General features: G+C 43.8%; 1 protein-coding gene across 1 annotated transcript in view; it reads right to left on the reverse strand.

Annotated features, from left to right (window-relative positions):
- Positions 1-5,479: 5,479 nt before the first annotated feature.
- The window catches only part of LOC143842409 (uncharacterized), a 109,140-nt gene continuing 90,242 nt past the window's right edge, over positions 5,480-24,377 (reverse strand). Inside the window, exon 4 of the mRNA XM_077347549.1 lies at positions 5,480-5,746. Within this exon, the coding sequence (XP_077203664.1) occupies positions 5,668-5,746 (79 nt within the window). The 3' untranslated portion in view covers positions 5,480-5,667. The remainder of the gene's footprint in view (positions 5,747-24,377) is intronic.

Here is a 24,377-nt window from a genome sequence, read left to right on the forward strand (position 1 = left end):
GGAAGTGAGGCTGGTTCAGACATAGTTACATTAGCAAACTGCAGAATGTCTTAATACTAGTCACTGTAATCAAGATAAGTGAGTTTGGCATTTATATATGCAAATTATTCAATAAAATAATAAGCATGGCTGGAAATAGCTTGTATTAGAAACCCTTACAGAAACCATTTTCCTAAGATTCTAAATAATTATTATCAATCCTAAAAGAAAATGCCCTTGTAGAGTTAATCTGAATGTCTTTTAAAATTAAATTGGGATTCAGTGTGGCAACCTGATCAATTTCTGTGTTGTGAACTAAAACTTGTACTTTGTTATGTAGTTAATCAGTACAGTGGGTGGGGGAGGTTTATTTCCATTACAAGAATAGATTAAGAATTATTGAACAAATAAAAAACATGTTATGGATATTTCTCCCCATCTGAATCAGTCCAACATTTCATATATTTGTTACTAACAGAAAAGCCCATTAAAAAAAATACAATAGGCTCCAGTTCCCCCCTTGAGCCGGCTCCACCGAGGCTTTCCAAGGCTGTGGGGAGGCTGCATGAGACCAGGAGGAGCACTGACAGGGCGTTCTCACCTCTGCCTTGACCTGGCTCTGCTAAGGCCTTGCAAGACCATTGTGAGGCTGCTCTGAGCCAGGGGGAGTGCTGGCAGGGTGTTTTCCTCTCCCCACTGTAGTGTTGAGGCTGGGGCTAGTTCCCCCCTCCCAACTCTGGCCCGTTGGCTGCCACTTCCTGGCAGAAGGCGAGGTCCTGGCCAGCCCATGCACCTAGCTGTTTCTTGGATTGACAGCCAGTCAGGTAGGCTATGAGTCCCATGTCTTCCTAACACCCTGTCTGGATTTTCCTCTAAAAAACAGCAAATTCACTTAAGTTTGCAGAACCCAAAATGGTAGATGTGGCTGTCCTTACTTTGGAGATTTGATTATCCACATCATGGTCGTGGTGGTAAAAGCACTTCTTCTAAATATTGCCCTGGGTTGACTCTGCTTATCTTCCAAAATCTGATGAGATTGGGCTACCTGAGTTATCCAGTTCAGGGCTCGTTATGCACATAGGGCTCATTATGCACATTTGTTTTTCAACAAAGGGGGCAGCCCTTATCTATTAGTTACAAGGATTTATCCTAGTTATATATAGAAAGTAGCAGCATATAAGAGGAGCAGAATCAGTGTAGCAACAAACCCTACATAGCTGCACATGCATCAGATGTGCAGGTTCAACCAGAACCAAAAAGATACAAGATCCTGATGCTTTATGGTAAAAAGATCACAAAATCAGTCCATTGTTTTTTTAGATGTTTCTTCCTGGGTCAGTTATGAGTGCATAGGCAGCAATAACGGGTCAAGATCACAACAAAGAAGAGAAAGCAAGATTCCCCAGTAAAAGTGTTCAAAAAGACCTACAAGAGGGATTCTGAAGTACTGGTCCATTTGGATATACAAAAAGAGACTTCAGTCAGAGGAGCTCCATAACTGGGTTTACAGTAGTAGTAGTGTTTTTTTTTAATTATCTCTGGAATGTACTCAAATAGCTATTCAATATTCCTGTATATGAGAGCTGACATCGGGTGCCACAGAGCATTAAAAAAGCCATCGGGCTCCATAAGTCTCCACAGGAAACTAAAATACGCCTTATGCCTATTACTCTATTAAAATAGTTTTGAGGATTTGGTGATCCCCTGCCAAGCAGAGGACATAGCTCTGAATTAGATGGACCAGTGAAACAAGTCAGTTTCCTTGATTCTAGTGACTCGCAGCTGGGAGAAAGGTGGAAGGGGAATCCCTTCCAGGGAAGTCCCTATCCCTTTTCTCTCTGTCACAGCTTTTTGCAGCCAAGAAGGTAGAACCAAACTGGCCAGAATGGTTCAGTTCAGGCGGGACCCATCTGGATCAGTTCAGGGTTGGTTTGTGGGCCAACCCAAACTGTGAACTGAACCAAGCCACTCTTTTCAGGTTCATGTCCATTCATACTGTGGGCCATTCCAACCCTAGGTGAATGATTCCCCCTGCAAGGTGAAACACATGGGGACTCTCTACAATAATAAATCAGTCAACTATAATCTGGCATTTTTTACCCCTGTTATCCCCAAATGACCCAGCAAATTTTCGTGGCAGAGTAAGGATTCTAGCCCAATCCTAGTTTGTCACTCTAACCACTACACAGTACTGGCTCTCAAGTAGCCTTTGGGATTAATCCTTTCTAAGACTGAATAATTTAGAAATAACTGTGAGATGTGGAAGCAAGTTACATACAAAACTCACACCATTCAAAGTGGGCTGATTCAGAATTCTGTATGCATAAAGGGACCTGCCAATATTACAATAATTCACAGCACCAGAGCTAGTAAAAGTATTTCTTATTATAGCCATAGTAATTTGGGAGAATATGTAAGGGGGGGAGGAATCAAAATGCTTTCATCAGTATGATCCTTTGGGGGTTTAATTTATTTTAAGATTAAGCAATGCCAGGCAAAATCGAGACTCAGTGCAATCTGTGCAGTAGTGAGTGTTGTTTCCTACTGTTAAAATATTTAAATATTGCTTGTGCTCTCCACACCTCTCTAGTTCTCTTTGTTTATCAAGACTTTTTTTAGTTTTTCTATGAAAATCTTAGCCTAGTAGATAAGCAGATTTTTCTGCAAAAGGCCTATTTTATTGAATGTCTTATCCAACAAATTGCACCCTATGGTTTGCTAAGTCTTCATGAATACAGATTTGTTTTCATGCATGAGGATAAAATGGATTTAAACCATCTTGGATGGAACCCTAATTATTTTGTAAAACAGAATGTTTGAGTATTTCTAGTATTATTTCTCATTTCCCCCAATGGATCACTATAAAGTTTTTACAGCAATAAAAACTTTCTCAAATACTCTAGATATAATACTGTGCTACTTTCCCACCTTTGCCTCTTGATCCTGCATTCTTGTCAAGGTCTCTTCTTCAGACATCTTTTAAATGTAGCCTCTTCCCATATTCCATTTTAGCTAAGTCAAAATACAGTCTCCTTTATCCCCTTGGCCAGCAGGCATTCTATCACAGTTGTGTCCTGCATCTCCTTCATCACATAGGGAGCCCTGAATTATGACAGGTTTTTGAGCTCTAGTAGGCTAGTCATTCATGCATGCCTGTCCACAACCCCCTGTGGAGATCCTGTCCTAGATCGTTGCTTATATACATCTAAGTGTCAAATGACTGTGTTCTCCACAGAACTCTAAGAAGATATCCCTGAAGGAGAATGTATAGGTTATTTTTGTTCTCTGAATTAAACTACATACAAAGCTTATTCATATGGCAATTTTTTAAAAGTTGAAGAATCATTACAAAGCAATTTTTGCTTCATATTTCATATGGTAAAATATCTATCTTCCTGCATACTTAACTTCAGGCAAGTAGCCATGTTGGTCTGAAGAAGAAGAACAAAATTTGAGTCCAGTGGCACCATTAAGACCAAGGAGGTTTTATTCTGGGTACTAGAATTTAAGCCTGCTGTATCAAAAATATAGCAGGCGCTAGAAGGCAGTGGGTGGGTGCAGGAGGGTCCTGGCCGGCTCCCACCCTGGCCACCTCCCCCCCCCCAGCTCCTGGCTTCAGAGCAGGGCTGAAGCCTTCCTCAGCCGCCCTTCCCCCCGATCTGCTGGCTTCAGCATAGAGCTTGGAGCGGCTGCTCCAAGCCCGTCACTGAAGCCTCCCCCACCCTGCGGCCTCCCCCCGATGACGCAGCTTCAGCGCCGGGCTCGGAGCATCCCCGGCAAGTCCCAGACGCGCCGGGGCTGCTCTGAGCCCAGCGCTGAAGCCTCCCCCACCCTGCTGCCTCACCTTTTGGAGCAGCTTCAGTGCCAGGGCTGCTCCAAGCCTGGCACTGAAGCCTCTGTCACCCTGCTGCCTCCCCCCAATGGTGCATGGTGCATCTTCAGCACTGGGCTCAGAGGAGCCTGGGACATGCTGGGCCTGCTCTGAGGCCAGCACTGAAGCTTCCCCCACTGTCCCCCTCCCCTCCAAGGCCGCAACTTCAGTGCTGAGCTAGGAGCAGGCCCGGCGCGTTCCAGACGCAGGAGGCCTGCTCTGAGTCTGGCGCTGAAGCCTCCCCTGCCTGGCCCTCTCCCCCAAGGCTCCACCAGCCCCCCTCCCCCACCCCCTCCCACCCTGGGCCCTGGCTTTGCGGCGGGGAAAGGAACAGGGCCGCCATGTCTTTGACATGGTGGGCTGTTCCTTTCCCCACTCCAAAGGCTCTCCCCCTGCTCCCTCTCCCTCCTGCAGCCCCGGCTTCAGCACAGGGAAAGGAGCAGGCCCACTGTGTCTTTGACGTGGCGCCTCTGCTCCTTTCCTGGTGGCGCTCTCACCCCGGCCTTCTTACCTCCGATTCCAGGACGGGCCAAGAGCCCAATTGGGCACTTGGCTCTGGACTGACACTTGGAGAGGCCAATCAGGAGCCAATCGGGAGCCGCTCCCGCTGGAGCGGTTTACAGATAAGTTTTGTGTACACTTCTACAGATACAGTGAAACAGAAGTCACCAAACATTATATATGGATGAGGACGGAATTGGCATAAGGGCCAATTAGAGTCAAGATCCGTAAATAACTGAGCAATAAATATAGCTAATACTGGATGAAGACAACTCGTAGGACCTGTGAATAGCAGCATATTAGCATACAGCATAATAAAGTTTACAAGATGTGAGAACAGAATGATGTTAGCATGCATAGTAAGAAATGAATGAATGGGGGTTCCTTTTTCCTGAGTGTTGTAATAACTTGAATCTCAGCAGCTTCCCATTCTAGTCTATTTTTGAAGGTCCTTTGCAGTAAAATAGCTATTCTGAAATCCATTACATATCCTGGAAGTTTGTTCTCCTAAAGAGTTTTGGGATTCTTGATGTCAGATTTGTGTTTAGAGTTTGACCAGTTTCCCCTGCGCAGAGAAATGAAGGACGTTCACATTTAAGGGCATATGCAATGTGAGAAAATGAGCAAATGAAAGAACCTTTGCTGATGTTGCTAGATGGTGATTGTGTTGTCTGGATGCATGTGGCAGCAAGCTCTGGTACCAGTGTCCTTGGTCCCAAATAAGTGTTGCATTATAAGGACCATTTCTTCCCAATCAGTCAGACCGTTGGTGGTTTTTTCATTAATTTGAGAATTGCTTTTGAGTTTTTTATTGTAGGTATGACAAGAAACCCTGACCAGATGATTTCAGAGATTGATTATTAATATCATTCATTTAAAACTGGATATGAAGGTTGAGAGATAATGATTTCTTCAACATAAAGCTAATGATCGATTCTTTGTTTTAGTGGAATTAGAGTTAGGTCCCTCCCATTATCCACTGGCTGAGACATAACCATTTGAGAGAAGTTAAAGGAATCTCATGACAATTTAACTAGTAAGCAAAAATTTAAAAAAACACCTTTTTCTGGCTATTACTATATGCCCCATTAACATAATAAATAAACAAAAAGTTCAAAATCATCTCTAATATGGGCAAAATTGTTAATTGTGTTTATCCGCATTTGTCAGACTTCATCTCAGACTTTTAAAATGTTAAATGTCAGAACAAAGTGTGAATACAAATACAAATTCAGCTAGCATGTGCTCTGTAGTTTAAATGATCTGCAAATTATGCATTCCTTATCTTTGGCTACACCCCTGACCAAATTACATATTCATTCAGTTGAAAACTGGGAACAATCTGAAATCCTGGTTTCCTTGTGTGTTCTCAGCAGTGATGTGACCAGAGGATCCCTAGGGCAAAGTAAAATAAAATTAGGAAATACATTATCTGGTACTTCTGTCAAAATTTCTTTTGCAATAAGACAAATCCATTTGAGTTTAATAAGAAAATACTGTAGATTTAATTGTGAACTGGAATTCTAGCAAACTTGTTTTGGTCCTTGACAGTATGCTTTTGGAAACTAATGGAAGAAGCCCATTTAGGAAAACTGAGGCCCGCCTAAGGAAGAGCTGGCCTCTCTCCTCTGATGCCTTTGGTGCTTTTTGCACACAGGTTTTTTTATACCTTTAGGGCACATATGGCAGAATCCTGGTGGCCTGGAAAGGAGGGAAGATTTTGGAGGGAGAGTTAGGGTAGGGGGGTGGGGGTGGGAGGGAGGGAGGAAGATTTTTTTATTGATGTTGATTTTATTGTTTTAAACTACGTTGTAAGCCACCGCAGGCTAGCAGCATTAGGAGTGGTGACATAAAAGCCTGATAAATAACTAAATAACTAAATTTTCTGACAAGTCACCTCACTAGGTGCAGCTGTTAAGAGGAAGAGCCTCTAATCTGGAGAACCAGGTTTGATTCCCCATTCCTTCACATGCAGCCAGCTGGGTGACCTTGAGCCAGTCACAGTTCTCTTATCGCCACTGTGCCACTAAAGTAGAACAGTTCTGTTATCCCTCTCTCAGCCCAACCTACCTGACAGAATGTCTGTTGTGGGAAAAAGGAAGTGAAACTTTTTTTTTTGTAATAATTGGACACACAAAAAAGCTCTTCTCTCTTTGAGGATCCCATTTCTGTAGTGAACAGACTGCTCCCCAAATGCCTGGTTTATTTCCACTTCCCACCCACTCCAGACTGCTTATGCTACTTAGGGTATTTTCAACCTTGGTCTCATTGCTCTGGGTGAGGAGGGTGGAGTGAGGGCACAGTGCTAAGGAAGAGAGCAGCCCAATTGCAGAGTTGAGAAAAAAGCCATTATGGATGATAAAAGCAAAAGAGGGGCCAACAGGAAGAAGGCCAGCCACTACTAGCTTTCTATAGAGTAGAGGCCTCCATGAGAGAAAGTACCTGCTTGGGAGAAGGCACTAGGAGTGACCATGGGAAGAGGGATAAAAGGTCCTAGCTGAGACATCAGGCTTTCAGCTGGGAAGGAGAAGATCTGTAGGTGCAAAATTACAGGGCTCCTGTAGACTCAAATGTAACACTCCTGGCCAGGGAACCAGCAAGACAAACTTTTATCACCTTACTCAGGAAGCCTAACTCCCTTGGCTTAACCCTGAAGAACTGGTGCAGCAGCTAGGAGAAGATCTTAATAGACTGGCAGACAGACTCAAGCTGGCAAAGTGCTTTGTTGTTGTTATGTGCGAAGTCGGGTCCGACCCATCGCGACCCCATGGACAATGATCCTCCAGGCCTTCCTGTCCTCTACCATTCCCTGGAGTCCTTTTAAGTTTGCACCTACTGCTTCAGTGACTCCATCCAGCCACCTCATTCTCTGTCGTCCCCTTCTTCTTTTGCTCTCGATCGCTCCCAGCATTAGGCTCTTCTCCAGGGAGTCCTTCCTTCTCATGAGGTGGCCAAAGTATTTGAGTTTCATCTTCAGGATCTGTCCTTCTAAAGAGCAGTCAGGGCTGATCTCCTCTAGGACTAACCAGTTTGTTCGCCTTGCAGTCCAAGGGACTCGCAAGAGTCTTCTCCAGCACCAGAGTTCAAAAGCCTCAATTCTTTGACGCTCGGCCTTCCTTATGGTCCAACTTTCGCAGCCATACATTGCAACTGGGAATACCATAGCCTTGACTAAACGCACTTTTGTTGGCAGGGTGATGTCTCTGCTTTTTAGGATGCTGTCTAGATTTGCCATAGCTTTCCTCCCTAGGAGCAAGCGTCTTTTAATTTCTTTGCTGCAGTCCCCCTCTGCAGTGATCTTGGAGCCAAGGAAAATAAAATCTGTCACTATCTCCATTTCTTCCCCATCTATTTGCCAGGAATTGAGAGGGCCGGCTGCCATGATCTTTGTTTTCTTGATGTTGAGTTTCAAGCCAACTTTTGCACTCTCCTCCTTCACCCGCATCAACAGGCTCTTTAGTTCCTCTTCACTTTCTGCCATTAGAGTGGTATCATCTGCATATCTGAGGTTGTTGATATTTCTCCCTGCAATCTTGATCCCAATTTGTGACTCCTCTAATCCCACCTTTCTCATGATGTGCTCCGCATACAAGTTAAATAGGCAAGGCGACAGTATACAGCCTTGCCAAACTCCTTTCTCAATTTTGAACCAGTCAGTGATTCCATGTTCAGTTCTCACTGTTGCTTCTTGACCTGCATATAAATTTCTCAAGAGACAAATAAGATGCTCTGGTATTCCCATCTCTTTAAGAACTTGCCACAATTTGTTGTGCTCCACACAATCAAAGGCTTTAGCATAGTCAATGAAGCAGAAGTAGATGTTCTTCTGGAACTCCCTAGCTTTTTCCATGATCCAGCGTATGTTGGCAATTTGATCTCTAGTTCCTCTGCCTCTTCGAAATCCTGCCTGTACTTCTGGAAGTTCTCGGTCCACATATTGCTGGAGCCTAGCTTGTAGGATTTTGAGCATAACTTTGCTAGCATGAGAAATGAGTGCAATGGTGCGGTAGTTTGAACATTCTTTGGCATTGCCCTTCTTTGGGATTGGAATGTAAACTGACCTTTTCCAATCCTGTGGCCATTGCTGAGTTTTCCAAATTTGCTGGCATATTGAGTGTAGCACTTTTACTGCATCGTCCTTTAAGATTTTGAATAGTTCAAATGGAATGCTGTCACCACCACTAGCTTTATTGTTACTCAGACTTCCTAAGGCCCATTTGACTTCACATTCCAGGATGTCTGGCTCCAGGTCAGTAACTACCCCATTGTGGTCATCAGGGATGTTAAGCTCGCTCTTGTATAGTTCTTCTGTATAATTTTGCCGCCTTTGCTTAATCTCTTCTGCTTCTGTGAGGTCCCTACCATTTTGGTCCCTTATCATACCCATCTTTGCATGAAACGTTCTCTTCATATCTCCAATTTTCTTGAAAAGATCTCTGGTCCTCCCCATTCTATTGTTTTCTTCTATTTGTTTGCACTGTTCATTTAAGAAGGCATTCTTATCTCTTCTAGCTTTTCTCTGGAATTCTGCATTCAATTGGGTGTATCTTTCTCTTTCCTTGCCTTTCACTTCCCTTCTCTCCTTAGCTATTTGTAAAGCTTCCTCAGACAGCCATTTTGATTTCTTGCATTTCTTTTTCTTTGGGATGGTTTTAGTTGCTACCTCTTGTACAATGTCATGAACTTCCGTCCATAGTTCTTCAGGCACTCTGTCTATCAGATATAATTCCTTAAATCTATTTGTCACCTCTACTGTATATTCGTTGGGGATATGATTTAGTTCGTTCCTGAGTGGCCTAGTGCTTTTCCCTACTTTCTTCAATTTAAGCCTAAATTTTGCAACAAGGAGCTCATGATCTGAACCACAATCAGCTCCTGGTCTTGTTTTTATTGCCTGTATAGAACTTTTCCATCTTTGGCTGCAGAGCACATAATCAATCTGATTTCTGTGTTAACCGTCTGGTGATGTCCATGTGTAGAGTCGTCTCTTGGGTTGTTGGAAAAGAGTGCTTGCTATGACCATTGTATTCTCTTGACAAAATTCTACCAGCCTGTGCCCTGCTTCATTTTGTACTCCAAGGCCAAACTTGCCTGTTATCCCGGTTATCTTTTGACTTCCTACTTTAGCATTCCAATCCCCCATGATGATAAGCACATCATTTTTTGGCGTTGCTTCTATAAGGTGTTGTAGGGCTTCATAGAACTGATCAATTTCATCCTCTTCAGCAGCAGTGGTTGGGGCATAGACCTGGATCACTGTGATGTTGAATGGTTTACCTTGGATTCGAACTGAGATCATTCTGTCATTTTGGGGATTGTATCCCAAGACTGCTTTTTCTACTCTCTTATTGATTATGAAGGCGACTCCATTTCTTCTGCGAGATTCTTGTCCACAGTAGTATACCTGATGGTCATCTGAATTAAATTCACCCATTCCTGTCCATTTTAGTTCACTGATTCCTAAAATGTCGATGTTCAGTCTTCTCATTTCTTGTTTAACCACGTCCAGCTTGCCTTGATTCATGGATCTGACGTTCCAGGTTCCTATGGAATAAAAATCTTTACAGCATCGGACTGTCTTTTCGCCACCAGTTACTTCCACAACTGAGCGTCCTTTCGGCTTTGGCCCAGCCACTTCATTCATTCTGGCACTACTCGTACTAGCCGTCTGCTCATCCCCAGTAGCATATTGGACACCTTCCAACCTGAGGGGCTCATCTTCCGGCGTCATAACGTTTTGCCTTTTGGAACTGTCCATAGAGTTTTCATGGCAAAGATACTGGAGTGGTTTGCCATTTCCTTCTCCAGTGGATCACCTTTTGTCAGAGCTCTCAAGGGACCAAGCCCTATGAAGATAGGTTGAGGGACTTGGGAATGTTCAGCCTGGAGAAAAGGAGGTTGAGAGGGGACATGATAGCCCTCTTTAAGTATTTGAAAGGTTGTCACTTGGAGGAGGGCAGGATGCTGTTTCTGTTGGCTGCAGAGGAGAGGACACGCAGTAATGGGTTTAAACTTCAAGTACAACGATATAGGCTAGATATCAGGAAAAAGTTTTTCACAGTCAGAGTAGTTCAGCAGTGGAATAGGCTGCCTAAGGAGGTGGTGAGCTCCCCCTCACTGGAAGTCTTCAAGCAAAGGTTGGATACACATTTTTCTTGGATGCTTTAGGATGCTTAGGGCTAATCCTGCGTCGAGCAGGGGGTTGGACTAGATGGCCTGTATATGGCCCCTTCCAACTCTATGATTCTATGATTCTATGACCTGTCCGTCTTGGGTGGCCCTGCACGGCATAGCTCATAGCTTCACTGATCTACGCAAGCCCCCTTGCCACAACAAGGCAGCGATCCTTGAAGGGGGTAATTTCTGGAACTGGTATTATAAAGTAGTCAAGAAATTAAAGAGGCATCTATATATTCTGGAGCATTGACACATCTTTAGTAATGAAATAAGATGACACCTCCCCCCAGTGGGATGAGAGCTCTGGGGACTTCACACCTATTCAAGACACTCTCCCCCCTCAATCTCCCTTTCCTAGGAGAACAAATGTTGGCCACTCCCTCACATACACACACTACCACTGTGCTGAACATATGTGCAGAATATTTCTAAAAAGGATGTGATATTGAGTTAGGAAGCAAACGAAAAACAATGATGCATCCTCTTCCAGATCATAGAATCATAGAGTTGGAAGGGACCTCCAGGGCCATCTAGTCCAACCCCCTGCACTATGCAGGAAATTCAGAACTACCTGCCCACCCACAGTGACCCCAATGTCATGCCCAAATGATTCCCCACCACCACCAAAAATCTCCAGAATCCAGTCTGGCCTGGATGAAATTCACCTGCCATCCCACAGCAGCAATTAGCAATTCCCTGGGTATGCAAGGAAGGGCCACAAGAGACAAACATTGGCACATCCTTTCCAGCCCACCCACTCACAATCTGCCTAAGTTCATAAAATCAGTATTTCTGTCAGGTGACTATCTAGCTTCTGCTTTAAAACTTCCATAGAAGGAGAACTCACTACCTCCCGAGGAAGATCTTCACCCCATGTACCTTTTCACCATCTGGTTTACCAGGGTGCCTGGTGCATCTCTTAATTGTGCTCAAAAATCAACCAAATGGTACAAAAATGCTACTGTGTAGCTGCCAGCCAGTTTATGAGTGAGTTCAGTGAAAAGGAACTACACCGTTGATTTCCGAATGTTACAGATAAGAGGAAAACGAAATCAGCAGGCCAAAATGATAAGTCTCAAAAGGATAAATCAGATTGCCCAGAAATTACATGATTTAAACACCAAACAATAGTGGCTGTGAGACTTATCATTTTGGCCTGCTGATTTCGTTTTTCAGTTTATGAATGAGTTCATGATGCTTGCCCTGCAAGTGTTGAAAACTCTGAATCACTTCACTACAATCACTACCATCAAAGTCTGCCTCATAGTCTTAGTCTCAGTTTAGTAGTTTTTACCCAGCTTCACTACATAAGGAGATGTCACTGAATCTGTACCATTAGAGTGTGACACAGTTTAATTATGCATTATCCTTGGCTTCAAAGGATCTATTTTAACATTTTTTCTTGTAATGACTGTTTTTCAGCAAGATTACCATAGTGTCTGGTGTTCAGGCAATTGTCAACTTCCAATGGAATCTTCCTGAATTCATGTTTGCACAAAATGGCCTTGACTGCATCAGCTAATCAGTTACCTTAGTTGGCCTCATACTAGGACAGCAATGTAATAAATTCCCTGTGAAGTCACTAAGAATTGAAACAAGGCTGGTCAGTAGTGTAATTTCCATGCCTTTTAAAAATATTGTGATCAATTTAAAAATTCAGAAAGAAAGAGATTGTTGTTGTTGCTGTTTTTAAAGACTCTCCTCCTGCAAACGGAGTGCTTGTCAGTTCTGGAAGGTTTTCAATGATGTTCCAATGTTAATAAATTAAAGACTTCATTCTGGCTGACATTCTAGGAAGATGTTATATTTGTTCTATGAGTTTGGAGAAGCCCTGAATTCTGCTTTATTAATAATTGCATCAGGGTAATCCCTAGTCACAATGGTACAGTCATAACCAATCTACTCCTGAGCCCAGTTCAAGGTTTTGGTTTGGCCCTTTAAAACTCTACATGGTTGGGACCACAGTATCTCAATGACCATTTTTGTTCATATGCTCCAGCCCAATAGTTAAGATTGCAGAGAGATACCCTCTTGACTGTCTCACCAATTAAATATGCTCATTTTGTGGGTGCACATGAGAGGGCATGTACTGTAGCAGCCCACAGTTGTGGAACTACCCTCCCCCCAGGGAAGTGTACCTGCCCCTTTCATTGTCAATCTTCAAGAGGATGTTGAAGGCAGTTTTATTTAAAAGCGCCTTTTGACTGATTTAGCTTTTATTACTGGCAGTCCTAATAGGAGTTTTTAATCAGTTACTTTTATAGGTTTTATGATTGTTTTTTATTGTGTTTTTATTATGTGTTTTATATATAGTGTAAAGCAAAGGTAGTCAAACTGCAGCCCTCCAGATGTCCATGGACTACAATTCCCAGAAGCCCCTGCCAGCATTCGCTGGCAGGGGCTCCTGGGAATTGTAGTCCATGGACATCTGGAGGGCCGCAGTTTGACTTCCCCTGGTGTAAAGTGTCACAGAGGAGAAAGTTGGCTAACAAGTGTTTTAAATGAATACATGATAGCTCAGTGAGAGCCAGCATAGTGCAGCTGTTAAGAGCTGTGACTTCTAATCTGGAAAGCTAGGTTTGATTCCTCACTCCTCCACATGCAGCCAGCTGGGTGACCTTAGGCCAGTCACAGATCTCTCTGAGCTCTTTTGACCCCACCTACCTCACAGGGTGTCTGTTGTGCAGAGAGAAAGGAAAGGCAATTGTAAGCTGCCTTGAGATGCCTTTGGGTGGTGAAACGGGAAGTATAAAAAACAACTGTTTTCTTCCCCAGTCATTAGTCATACTGACATTAAATTCATGCAAAATAATAAAAATATTTCTGAAATATAGTTGCTATCTCTGTAGCAACTAAACTAACCAAAGAAGCCCTCCCCTGTCCATTTACAAAATAACCGAAACAAATTAAAATCTACATTTTTTTTCAGAGATAATATTTTGTCAGATTTTTGTCCTGTGCCAATCTGCGTAATGAAATTCAATATTTGGCAAGCATTTTATACATCCATGGAGATGTCATCATGTGCTACGGACATGTCTGCAATAGCTAGGCGTCTGTTAAAGGAAGAAAGAAGTAACCGACTTCATAGCCAGCTGAGGCTCCTGAAGCAGAGTTGATCCTCAGGGAGGTCAAGTGAAGTCACTGAATAAAGATTATCATGTTTAATTTATGACCCTGTGATGAGACAGAAATCTTACAGGAATCCTTGTCTATTGAACACAAACCAAACCGAGAATTCATTTTGATTTCTTCTCATGACATGTGCTGCTTAAAGCCTGATATGCCACCATTTACCAGGCTCATCTCTTTTACTGACAGACACTGAGGTCTTTACTTTCATGCCAAAGATGGCAGAAACAAATTACTTTGAAAATAAATGCATTTGAACAGGAAAGAGAGCAGGGAATTAATTACATAGAATCAGCTGTGGTACCAATGCTGTTACATATCTTCGCATTATTTAGTATTTATGAACAACAGTGCAGTCAATTCCAGCTACATTTCCCAGATGTGCTCTCAGTTTATTTAAAGACAGACAAATGGCATGAATAAAAGCAACTAGGCAGCATAGGTGTCAGTGCTGCACATGCTGTTACACTGTTTTCCATTTACTTTATACTGGACTTGCAATTTGACATGGAAAGTATCTCATTATGGTTTTAAAGTGAAATATAACCTTGCGGCAACATTTTATAGCTCATCTCTGCCCTTTGTCTAGCCAAGGTTTTAAGCCATTTGAAATTAAGCATATAGTTCAATCATTTTTATTGAATGTTCCACATATGGAATGGCCAATAAGTATCCAGTCTATCTCCTGCCCATCAGATCTTCAGGTACTTTGTGAAAAAAGCAATGAAATAAAATATCATTAAATTCCATATACTGTCTTTTTTTTTAAGAAAGAAAAGGAGGGAGAAAGTAGTCAACCCTGAAAAGTACCTGAAAAATAAGATAATATTCCTCAAGGAGGAATAAAGGGAGGCGGGAGATAATTATACTAAATTAAAAATGTATTTTTATTTATTTTAATTTTTCTTTGACATATTCCCATTTCTTTTATGTCATATTTACAATATGTTGTGACATTCATTGACAACTGATGAAAAAATGGCCAAGTTTAACTGCAATGTTTGTCAGGAATTTATATAATCCTGGAGCTGCTATACAATTGATAATATCCCTAAGAAACATACACCATGGAGGCAATTTCTATACTAAAATCTCAGCCCTCAGAGGTCTAGTAGCAATTTGAGTTTTATCTGAATGGATTATGGAGTGAACACTAAAGGCTGATTTCACACAGAACCTTCAAAGCTAGCAGTGTAATCTTAAAATTCAGGCAATGAGTCAGATTTGATATGATTATTTTAATCGTTTTTTATTTGTTACAGTATTTTCCTCAGTATCCAACTCATGTGTCTCTGAGGCCATTTACAACAAAACAATATAACATAGTCACATAAAAACCCACATAATTCAGCCCAAAAACTAGAACAGAATGGTGTTAATCTTTCTTTCTTCACCACTGAAAGAGCCATGTGTGCATTACTCAGGAAAATATTTTTGATAGGTAAAGGTAAAGGTATCCCCTGTGCAAGCACCGAGTCATGTCTGACCCTTGGGGTGACGCCCTCCAGCGTTTTCATGCCAGACTCAATACGGGGTGGTTTGCCAGGGCCTTCCCCAGTCATTACCGTTTACCCCCCAGCAAGCTGGGTACTCATTTGACCGACCTCGGAAGGATGGAAGGCTGAGTCAACCTTGATATTTTTGATGCTGCTACCCAAAATCTCCGTTCCATGTTAATAGTAATCATATACTGTGTTGATGGAAATAGATTGAAGAGGGTCATGTGGAACATGACCCTGCAAGCTAACGCCCAGTAGCGCACTTAGCGTTCCTGGGTAAGGTGTTGGAAAGGGCTGCAGTGGACCAGCTCCTAGCTTTCCTGGAAGATACTTCAGCACTCAATCGATACCAGTTTGGCTTCCGTCCTGGTCATGGGGTTGAGACGGTGTTGGTCTCCTTGTTGGATGACCTCCGTCGCCAGCTTGATCAAGGCGGCTCTGCTGTGCTAGTTCTTTTAGATCTGTCGGCAGTGTTTGACGTGGCTGATCACAAGCTGCTAGCGAGCCGTCTCGCCGGTACAGGGATAAGTCGTACAGCTTTGTGCTGGATATGCTCCTTCCTCCAAAAACGGATACAGAGGGTACCTATGGGAGAGGAATTATCGGGCCCTTACCGGCTCCCTTGTGGGGTCCCACAGGGCTCGGTGCTCTCTCCCACATTATTCAACATCTTTATGCGCCCTCTGGCTCAACTGGTGCGGAGTTATGGGCTGGGTTGCCATCGGTATGCTGATGACAATCAGCTCTTTCTCCTCATGGATGGCCGCCTGGACTCTCCCCCGTAACCATTCACCAGATTTTTGGAACAGTGGCTGGATGGCTTGAGCAGAGTCGCCTGAAACTCAACCCCTCCAAGACGGAGGTCCGGTGGTTGGGCCGTAGGGGAGCAGAACAGGAAGCGTGCTTACCCTCTCTGGCCAGGATGCAACTTACGATCATGTCTCAGGCCAGAAACGTGGGGGTGACCTTGGATGCCTCACTAACACTCGAGGCACAGGTCAAACAGGTAGTGGGGCAGGCATTTTTCCATCTTCACCAGGCTCGGCTACTAGTGCCCTCTGTCCTCTGAACACTTGACCACAGTGATCCATGCAACGGTCCCCTCCAGATTAGATTTCTGTAACTCGCTCTACACTGGCCTGCCTCTGGGCTTGATCCGGAAACTGCAACTGGTCCAAAATGTGGCTGCTAGGTTCCGCAAAGCTACACCTTGAAGGGCACATATCCAGCCAGTGCTGAGGCAGCTGCATTGGCTACCGGTTATCTTCCGGATCAGGTTCAAAGTTTTGGTTTTGACCTTTAAGGCCATCCGTGGTCTGGGCCCAGTGTATATGAGGGACCACCTATCACCCTATGCCCCACACAGGGCCTTATGCTCTGTGGGGGCTAAACTATTGGTCATTCCCGGTCCCAAGTAAGCTCGCCTGGCTGGTGGAATGAGCTCCCAGAGGAGCTGTGGGCCCTGTGGGAACTGTCATAATTCTGCAGGGCCTGCAAGACGGAGCTCTTCCACCAGGCTTTCGGTTGAGGCCAGGCAGCAAGAAGATCTAGCCCCCCTCACAAATGTGATGGTTGCGTCTGTCATATGCCCCCTCCCTTTCCCTTCTTAGTGGGTTGTGGAATTAGGTTAGTTATATTGAATCTTGCCACCATTCTTGTCTTAACTTTTGTAATTAATTGTATTATGTTTTATTGTATTTTTATTGTTTTAGGGGATTGGTTTTTATGTGATCTGCCTCAAGCCTCCAGGGGGAGGCGGGATATAAATTGAATAATAACAACAACAACAACAACAACAACAACAACAACAACAACAACAACAACAACAAGGTACCATAGTACCAGACTATTTAGGCCTTGAGGTCAAAACCAGCAATGTACATTGAACATGGTGTATGTGTAATTGTTGTTCAACCCTTCACAAGTGACTAAAATGGACAGCAACTGCAATGTCACATTCTGAAGATCCCCCCATGCTACGGAAATTAAGCATCTCTTACAAAATATTTTATTCCCGTTTGATGACAATATTCCTGAGAGGTCCTCCTATCCAATCCCCATATCTTTTAAGCAACCAGGAAGACAGGGATCCAGGGGGTAGGTTTTCCTCACTGAACCTAGCAGCTTTTCCACTTTAGTTACAGAGATCTGTTTTATTGTTGTTATAGGTGCAAAGTCGTGTCCGATCCATCGCGACCCCATGGACAATGATCCTCCAGGCCTTCCTGTCCTATACTATTCCCTGGAGTCCATTTAAGATCTGTTGGAAGCCATCAAACATAGCCTCCAAGGCAACCAAGGGACCTCCAGTTTTCTTTCTGTATCCTGATAAAAAGGTTGCGACAAAGTGTCAACATTTTATCTGCAGAAAAGCTTGTTAATGCTTCACAGCTCAAATCAACCTGACTACATTTTGGTGCCCCCTCCTCAAGGGCAGTAAGGGACTGAGATACACTAAATAGTCGTGCTTGGTGAGAGCTCACAGACATGGTGAAGGAGGCATAAAACTCTCATTATGATAACTTCACTGCTATCGCATATGCCCTCATAAGCATGCAATAAGATGTCCTCGAAGCTTCATCACAAGTCTTCTCCACACTCGCTCCAGCTGTCTCACATCCCTCTTCTTCTCCAGAAGCTCCATGGAATTCCATTTGGCCTCTTTATGGCAAGGGCAGAGAGGGTATCTGGGAGTGATCTCATCAATGGTGGCTGAGAGGTGGGACTGCCAGTCCTTCACAAGGGCCAGAAGACATCGGGTCCTGCAGATCACTCTGGAATCTATCCAGATCCATAAGTCTCTGTGGGTGGGCTAAAATATGCCCAAGCAAGGTGGGGATGGAACCTGTAGCTGAGCCTTCAGGGCATATTGGTCTTACCATGGGATGACATTAGTTGCCATCAGATCCACCTGCATCCCAGCCCCAACGATCAAATTGAGGGTATGGCTGAGCTGATTGGTAAACTGTGAGAATCCCTGTCCTGCCATGGTCGACACCAGGTCTGGATCAAATCCTGGAGATGATGAATCTGCATGAATGTTGAAGTCACCCAGGATCAGAAGCACGGGGAACTGCAACATCCAGGTGTCCGCCACCTCCAGCAAACCTGACAGGTCAGCTGATGTTGCATTGAGCAGATGGTACACCAACAAAATGGCCAAGTTCTTGACCATGTCCCACCCTAGGCCATCACATTCCACTCCTGGGATCTACAGTGCTGGGATAGCCCTGTAGGTGTAAGTCTCCTTGGCCAGGATAACCACACTCCCTACCAGAGCCCCAGGATTGATGAAGGACCACAAATCCAGGCAGAGCAAGACCTTTCAGGGTAACTGTTTTACTCTCTCTCAGCTAGGTCTCAGTCATGCATTCCAGGTTTACCTCAAGCTCTGTGAAATACTCTTTCAGAGTGGAGAATTTGTTCTAAATCAAGCTGGTGTCAGAGCCTCCCTAGCCTTCACCCAAAAGTTCCCAGGGGTGCTGAAGGAGGTAATGGTTTGAAGGAGGTAGTGTTGGTTGAATTTGTGGATGATTTCCAGCGCCAGCTAAATCAGGGCGGTTCGGTCATCCTTGTGATGCTCGACCTGTCAGCCACATTGGAACAGAGTCGACCATGAGCTGTTGAACCACCACCTCACCAGGGCCAGGATTCAGGGGATAGCCCTTCAGTGGCTGTGCTCCTTGCTCTGGGAACAGACATAGAGGGTTGCTGTGGGGGAGGAACTATTGCACCCCTATCAACTCCCTTTGTGGGGTCCCAGAGGGGGCGGTACTCTCCCTTACTCTATTTAGCATCTTTATGTGCCCCCTGGCTCAGCTGGTCCAGAGTTACAGATTGGGCTGTCAGCAATATGTGGATGACACCCAGCTCCAGCTCCTCATGGACAGCCATCCAGACTCCCCCCCCCCAATACATTTGCCAGTTGTTTGGAAGCCATTGCTGGATGGTTAGAGCAGTGTGGCCTGAAACTCAACCCCTCCAAGACAGAGGCCCTGTGGCTGAGCAGGAAAGGGGCAGGCTGGGAAGCACATTTACCTACCTTGGCTGGGATGGAGCTTAACATCTCACCTTCAGCAAGGAATCTGGGGGTTATTCTGAATGCTTCCATTTCTATGGAGGCCCAGGTCACAATAGTAACCCACACAGCATTTTTTCATCTTCGCCAGGCAAGGCTACTAGTGCCCTATCTGTCCCCGGCTACAATGATCCATGCAATGGTCACCTCTAGGTTGGATTTCTGTAATTCACTCTATGCTGGCTGGCCCTTGTCCTTAACCCAGAAACTCTAGCTGGTGCAGAATGTGGCTGCTAGGGTCCTATCTGGGAAACCTTGGAAGGCCCATGTACAGCCTGTGCTGAGGCAGCTGCATTGGTTACCAGTTTTGGCCTGGATCAAGTTCAAGGTTTTGATGTTAGCCTTTAAGACAATCTGTAGCTTGGGCCCTATCTATCTGAGAGCTCTGTGCTCTGTGGATACCAATCTGTTGGAGGTGTCTGCCCCCAAGGTAGTTTGCCTGGTCTCTACCTGGGCCAGGGCCTTTTTGGTCTTGTCCCCCACCTGGTAGATTGAGCTCCCAGAAGACCCAAGGGCACTGTAAGAGCTTTCACAGTTCCTGCAAAATGGAGCTCTTCCACCAGGTCTTTGGGTGAGGCCAGGGTTTAAGATCAACCAAGCTCCTCCATGGAATCAGGTCCTCATGTTACCATCTGGGCACCACACCTAGGGTGGCTGTTGGGGGGAGGTAGAGAGTTTCATCATTCTTGTTTTCTGTCTGGGGGGTTGTTATTATGGAGTTTTAAGGGGTTTATGTTTTTACTGTAAACTGCCACGAGACTTGAGAGGTGTCGGGGTAGAAATTGAATAATAAACAGATAAAATAAATTTTCTTACAGAGTCTGTTGCCTGCCCAGTATCAACAATAATGTAACTACTAAGGTAATAGCAAAAAACAAAACAAAACAAAAAAAACACAACCCTAAGTAACTGTGCTTTGAAAATGATATGCCAGTCTTAATCTGCAGAAAGTGCTTTTGCATTTGTTACCTTGAGAGAGGCAGGTAATTATTTCATTGAAGTAACTGAAAGGCAGAAATAATGCTTAGACACTTGTAGATAACTGTGATCCCCCCCTTTTCAATTATATACAATAATAGTTACAAAGTAGTCTACATTATGTGTACAGGATACAAAACCTATTCAATTGTAACTGACTCTCTTGTTAAGTGAAAAGCAAAGAGTGTCTCAAGGCTACATTATTGAGACTGCATACCATAAATCACCTTCACAATTTCAATTAGAGGTGGGCATTCATATCTATCTAAGCTGAAAATATTTCAGCTTGCTAAATGTTTTCTTAGGAAAACAAACAAAAAAATTCCTGTATATATCCTGGAATTACCAGTATATCCAAAATAGCAGAGAAACAGGGCCAGATTGCTCTCACCTGTTTGTTGAGCTTCTACTGTAGTCCCTTTAAAATTTAAAGGGGTCTTTTCCAATCTAAAATTTAAAGGGACAGCAGAAAGCCTGAGAATCAGCTGTGCTGGGGGGAGCAGATTATACCCATCAACTTGGCTTGGGGCTGATTGTGGGCAGCCCAGTTTAAACCAGGCTGCAGGAGAAGCCAGCCCAAAAGCTGCTGTGCCACAGGAAGCAATCTGCTAGCCACAGCACAGTAGATACTGGGGCCAGCTTTCCAGCCAAGTCATTGTACTGCAGGAAGAGACCTACCAGTGGCATGTAGATCCTGAACCACAAAAGCCCAACTGAAAACAGTCAGGACCATAAAAGGTTTATTTTTGCCTTTTTGATTTAGCTGTGGTACACTAAGGAAAAATAAAGAATTCTGCATCATTCTAAACCATTCTATATTGTACCGAATCTCTATGAATGTGAGCTTATTCACTCTCTGGGGGAAGCATAATAATGAAGCCATGTCTTCAAAGCTTGTGGAACAATATTTGGCATGGGATAATCGACTGATTTGTCAACATGGGGTTTATTTCTAATTTGGCAGCAAAAAAGGTACAACATGAATATGAATCAACACAGCATACATCTGAGCTCCAATGAATGGCAGGGTAGCAAGGACCTGTGATTTTAAATAGACCTTAAATAAAAACATGAAAGCAAGACTTACCTAGAATTCTTTTCCCCTGGAACTTTTATGGAGCTGAAGAAAGCTTGTACAAGCTTCAGTTTACTATTGGCACTTTTCAAGACCAGTGGTGTACCCTCAAGATATTGTTCAGTTTTCATAATGGATTATTTGGCAAATTTAAAGCCTAGTCCAGTTGGTCATATTGTAAAGAAAATATTTAATTGCTCTCTAACTCAGCTAGGCCAATTTTCAGCTTGCAACAAGATTAGTACCAAAAGAAGTTAGTTTTGTTTGGAGCAACAGAAAACCATGGTCCAAGGCAAATGCTGTTGCTGATCTGGGTCATCTCTCTGCTTTTCAACCTTTGATTTAACAGAGAAATTACTTGGCACCCAGTCACCTCTTCATGAGATATGTGTGTTGTTGTCTGGGGACATGGATCAAGGCATCCTCAACCCACCTCTAGAACTGTATTTGCAGATGTCCCAACAGTTTTATGTAGTGGTTAATAATGGAAACTTCTAATCTGGTAAACTGGGTTTGATTCCCTGCTTTTCCACGTGCAACCAGCTTGGTGACCTTGGATTCATTACAGCCCTGATTGTGTTGTTCTTACAGAGCCAACTCTTCTTCTTCTTCTTCTTCTTCTTCTTCTTCTTCTTCTTCTTCTTCTTCTTCTTCTTCTTCTTCTTCTATTACTAGCTCCATAAACACCCACAAAAACACATATAGACACACATATAGACACAGGTACAGCCACTGAAAGAGCCTCTTGTGGCGCAGAGTGGTAAGGCAGCAGTCTGAAAGCTCTGCCCATGAGGTTGGGAGTTCGATCCCAGCAGCCGGCTCAAGGTTGACTCAGCCTTCCATCCTTCCGAGGTCGGTAAAATGAGTACCCAGCTTGCTGGGGGGTAAACGGTAATGACTGGGGAAGGCACTGGCAAACCACCCTGTATTGAGTCTGCCATGAAAACGCTAGAGGGCGTCACCCCAAGGGTCAGACATGACCCGGTGCTTGCACAGGGGATACCTTTACCTTTACCTTTACAGCCACTGAGGACATTTTATTGAAGGGCTCTGGGGACATAAGAGCTGTGAAGAACCAATCCCAAAACTCCAGGAGGCTAGATACCAATGGAACCTTTTATCAAAAAATATATTCTGTGACCAGGGCACAATGCAGGCTTGGGTCTCTGTTATTAGAAACAAAGCTCTACCTGTTTGATCTCCACCTGCAGCATGAACAATCACATACAACACCATCCACAACTAAGATCCAATGTCTGTTTTCCATTGGGAAGGACCCACAAATGGTGGGTCCACCACCAGCAAATGGTGGGTCCACCATGGCAGCAGCTTCAGAGGGCTCTGCACCTGCAAGGATTATGTGGTAAAGCACTCAGAATGCTGAGCCTTCCCACATTGTTCCCAGTCTGGGGCTGAGTCTGCCAACTGCTTCAGGTTCCAGTCCTGATCACAGCCAACAGCTTCATCCCCCTCCCCTGGCAGCTATCTCTATCCTTCTCCCCCCAAACCAAAGCAATTTGTGCATCTAAGCTATGGTTCATGGAGGTGTGGGTTTCCTACAACCCCCTTGACTGCCAGCTTTGGAGTATCTGTCAGGGTTAAGAACTAGGAGAGATCAGCCAAAGAGTTTGGCCTTTGTTCTTTCCATTGACTATTGGCGCCAAGTGCTTGCCCAGTGATGTCAAGTGTCCTCACTATATTTTTCCCACCATCAAAGTGTCCCAGTGCTTGCTCTAAATCTACATGACAGAGAGCTGCCAGACAAAATCCTATGCCATGCCCCCTACCTTCTGAGCTGTGGAGCAACCTGGTCAAAGCATTTCTAGGGTTGATGGGACTGCAATTGTTTATTGACGAGGGGGTAGGGCTGCAATGGGGGGAGGTGATTGGTCACCCCCTTAGTTGGCATCCTAAACTATTTTGGATTTATAACAACAACTACTTCATTTTTATAGCCCACACTCCCCAGTTGGCTCAGGATGGGTAACTAGAAGAATATAATATGCAATTCATTTTTATATTGATTAACAGTTTTTTAATGTTTTAAATTAAAACATATTCATTAAATTATATTCTTCACATTGAAGCAGAATTGACAACTGTTTGGCAAAAAAGTTTTTTTCAAAGGATTTATTCATAAATTATATTCTTAAACTGTCTTAAACCTTATAGAGGGAACTTGATTCTCATGGGCAAGATGCCATTTTTGTGGATGATGTGTTGCTGTTTTGTGGGCAGGGATGTCAGTGTTTTCTTAGTGTTAATTTCCTGGATGCAACCATAGGCCTGGTGGAACAGCTCTGTCTTGCAGGCCTTCTGGATCTGTTGATGAACCTGGGCATGTCCACAGCAGGGGACAGCTGGTTTTCTCTTATAATGGGCACTTATGGGCGATGCCATCATTTTTTTGACACCACAACTGTGTGCATGTTTTGGGAGGCGCCCCAGCACTGAATCCACATAGGAGGCCACCTAAATGTAGCCAAGCTCCTGGAATGCTCATGTGGATGTTGCTGCTGCTGCTGTGGTGTCCTGTGCTAGGATAACTTCAAGTTACAGTAGCATATGGAACAGCCAGTTCCCTTAACCAATCTTCCCCCTTCCCAACATGTGTTCTCTTTGTGTCTTTGAATGCTCTGCTTCATTTTCTCTTTCATGACTAACCATACTCTGACATTACAACAAAATTGAGCACACTATGGGTTACCTACAATTAAAAAACTAGAAATTGTAACCTAACCATTGTTGCCAGTTGCTTTTTTGCAAAAAAAAAAAATCTATGATTGGTTTGGTCCAATCATAGCTTGCTGTGTTAAGATGTAATACAGCATAGTTTCTAAAGAATGAAGGGGGCATGTGGTAAAAAAAAACCCCATACAAACCAGCGGCAGCCTTCCACTTTTTCATTCGATGGTTTGGAGGATTTGGAAAATCGTGGCTTAACTGGCCCACCATTAATCCATTTTTGTTCAGTTATTGTGTTGCACTTTATCATTGTAACTAGTTATTTAAGATTATTTATTGTGGTAAATAAGTTATATTGTTAATAGTTATACAAGTATAAATGAGACTTAATATTTATCAATT

Source organism: Paroedura picta, chromosome 7, assembly GCF_049243985.1.
Source record: "Paroedura picta isolate Pp20150507F chromosome 7, Ppicta_v3.0, whole genome shotgun sequence".
Lineage (NCBI taxonomy): Eukaryota > Metazoa > Chordata > Lepidosauria > Squamata > Gekkonidae > Paroedura > Paroedura picta.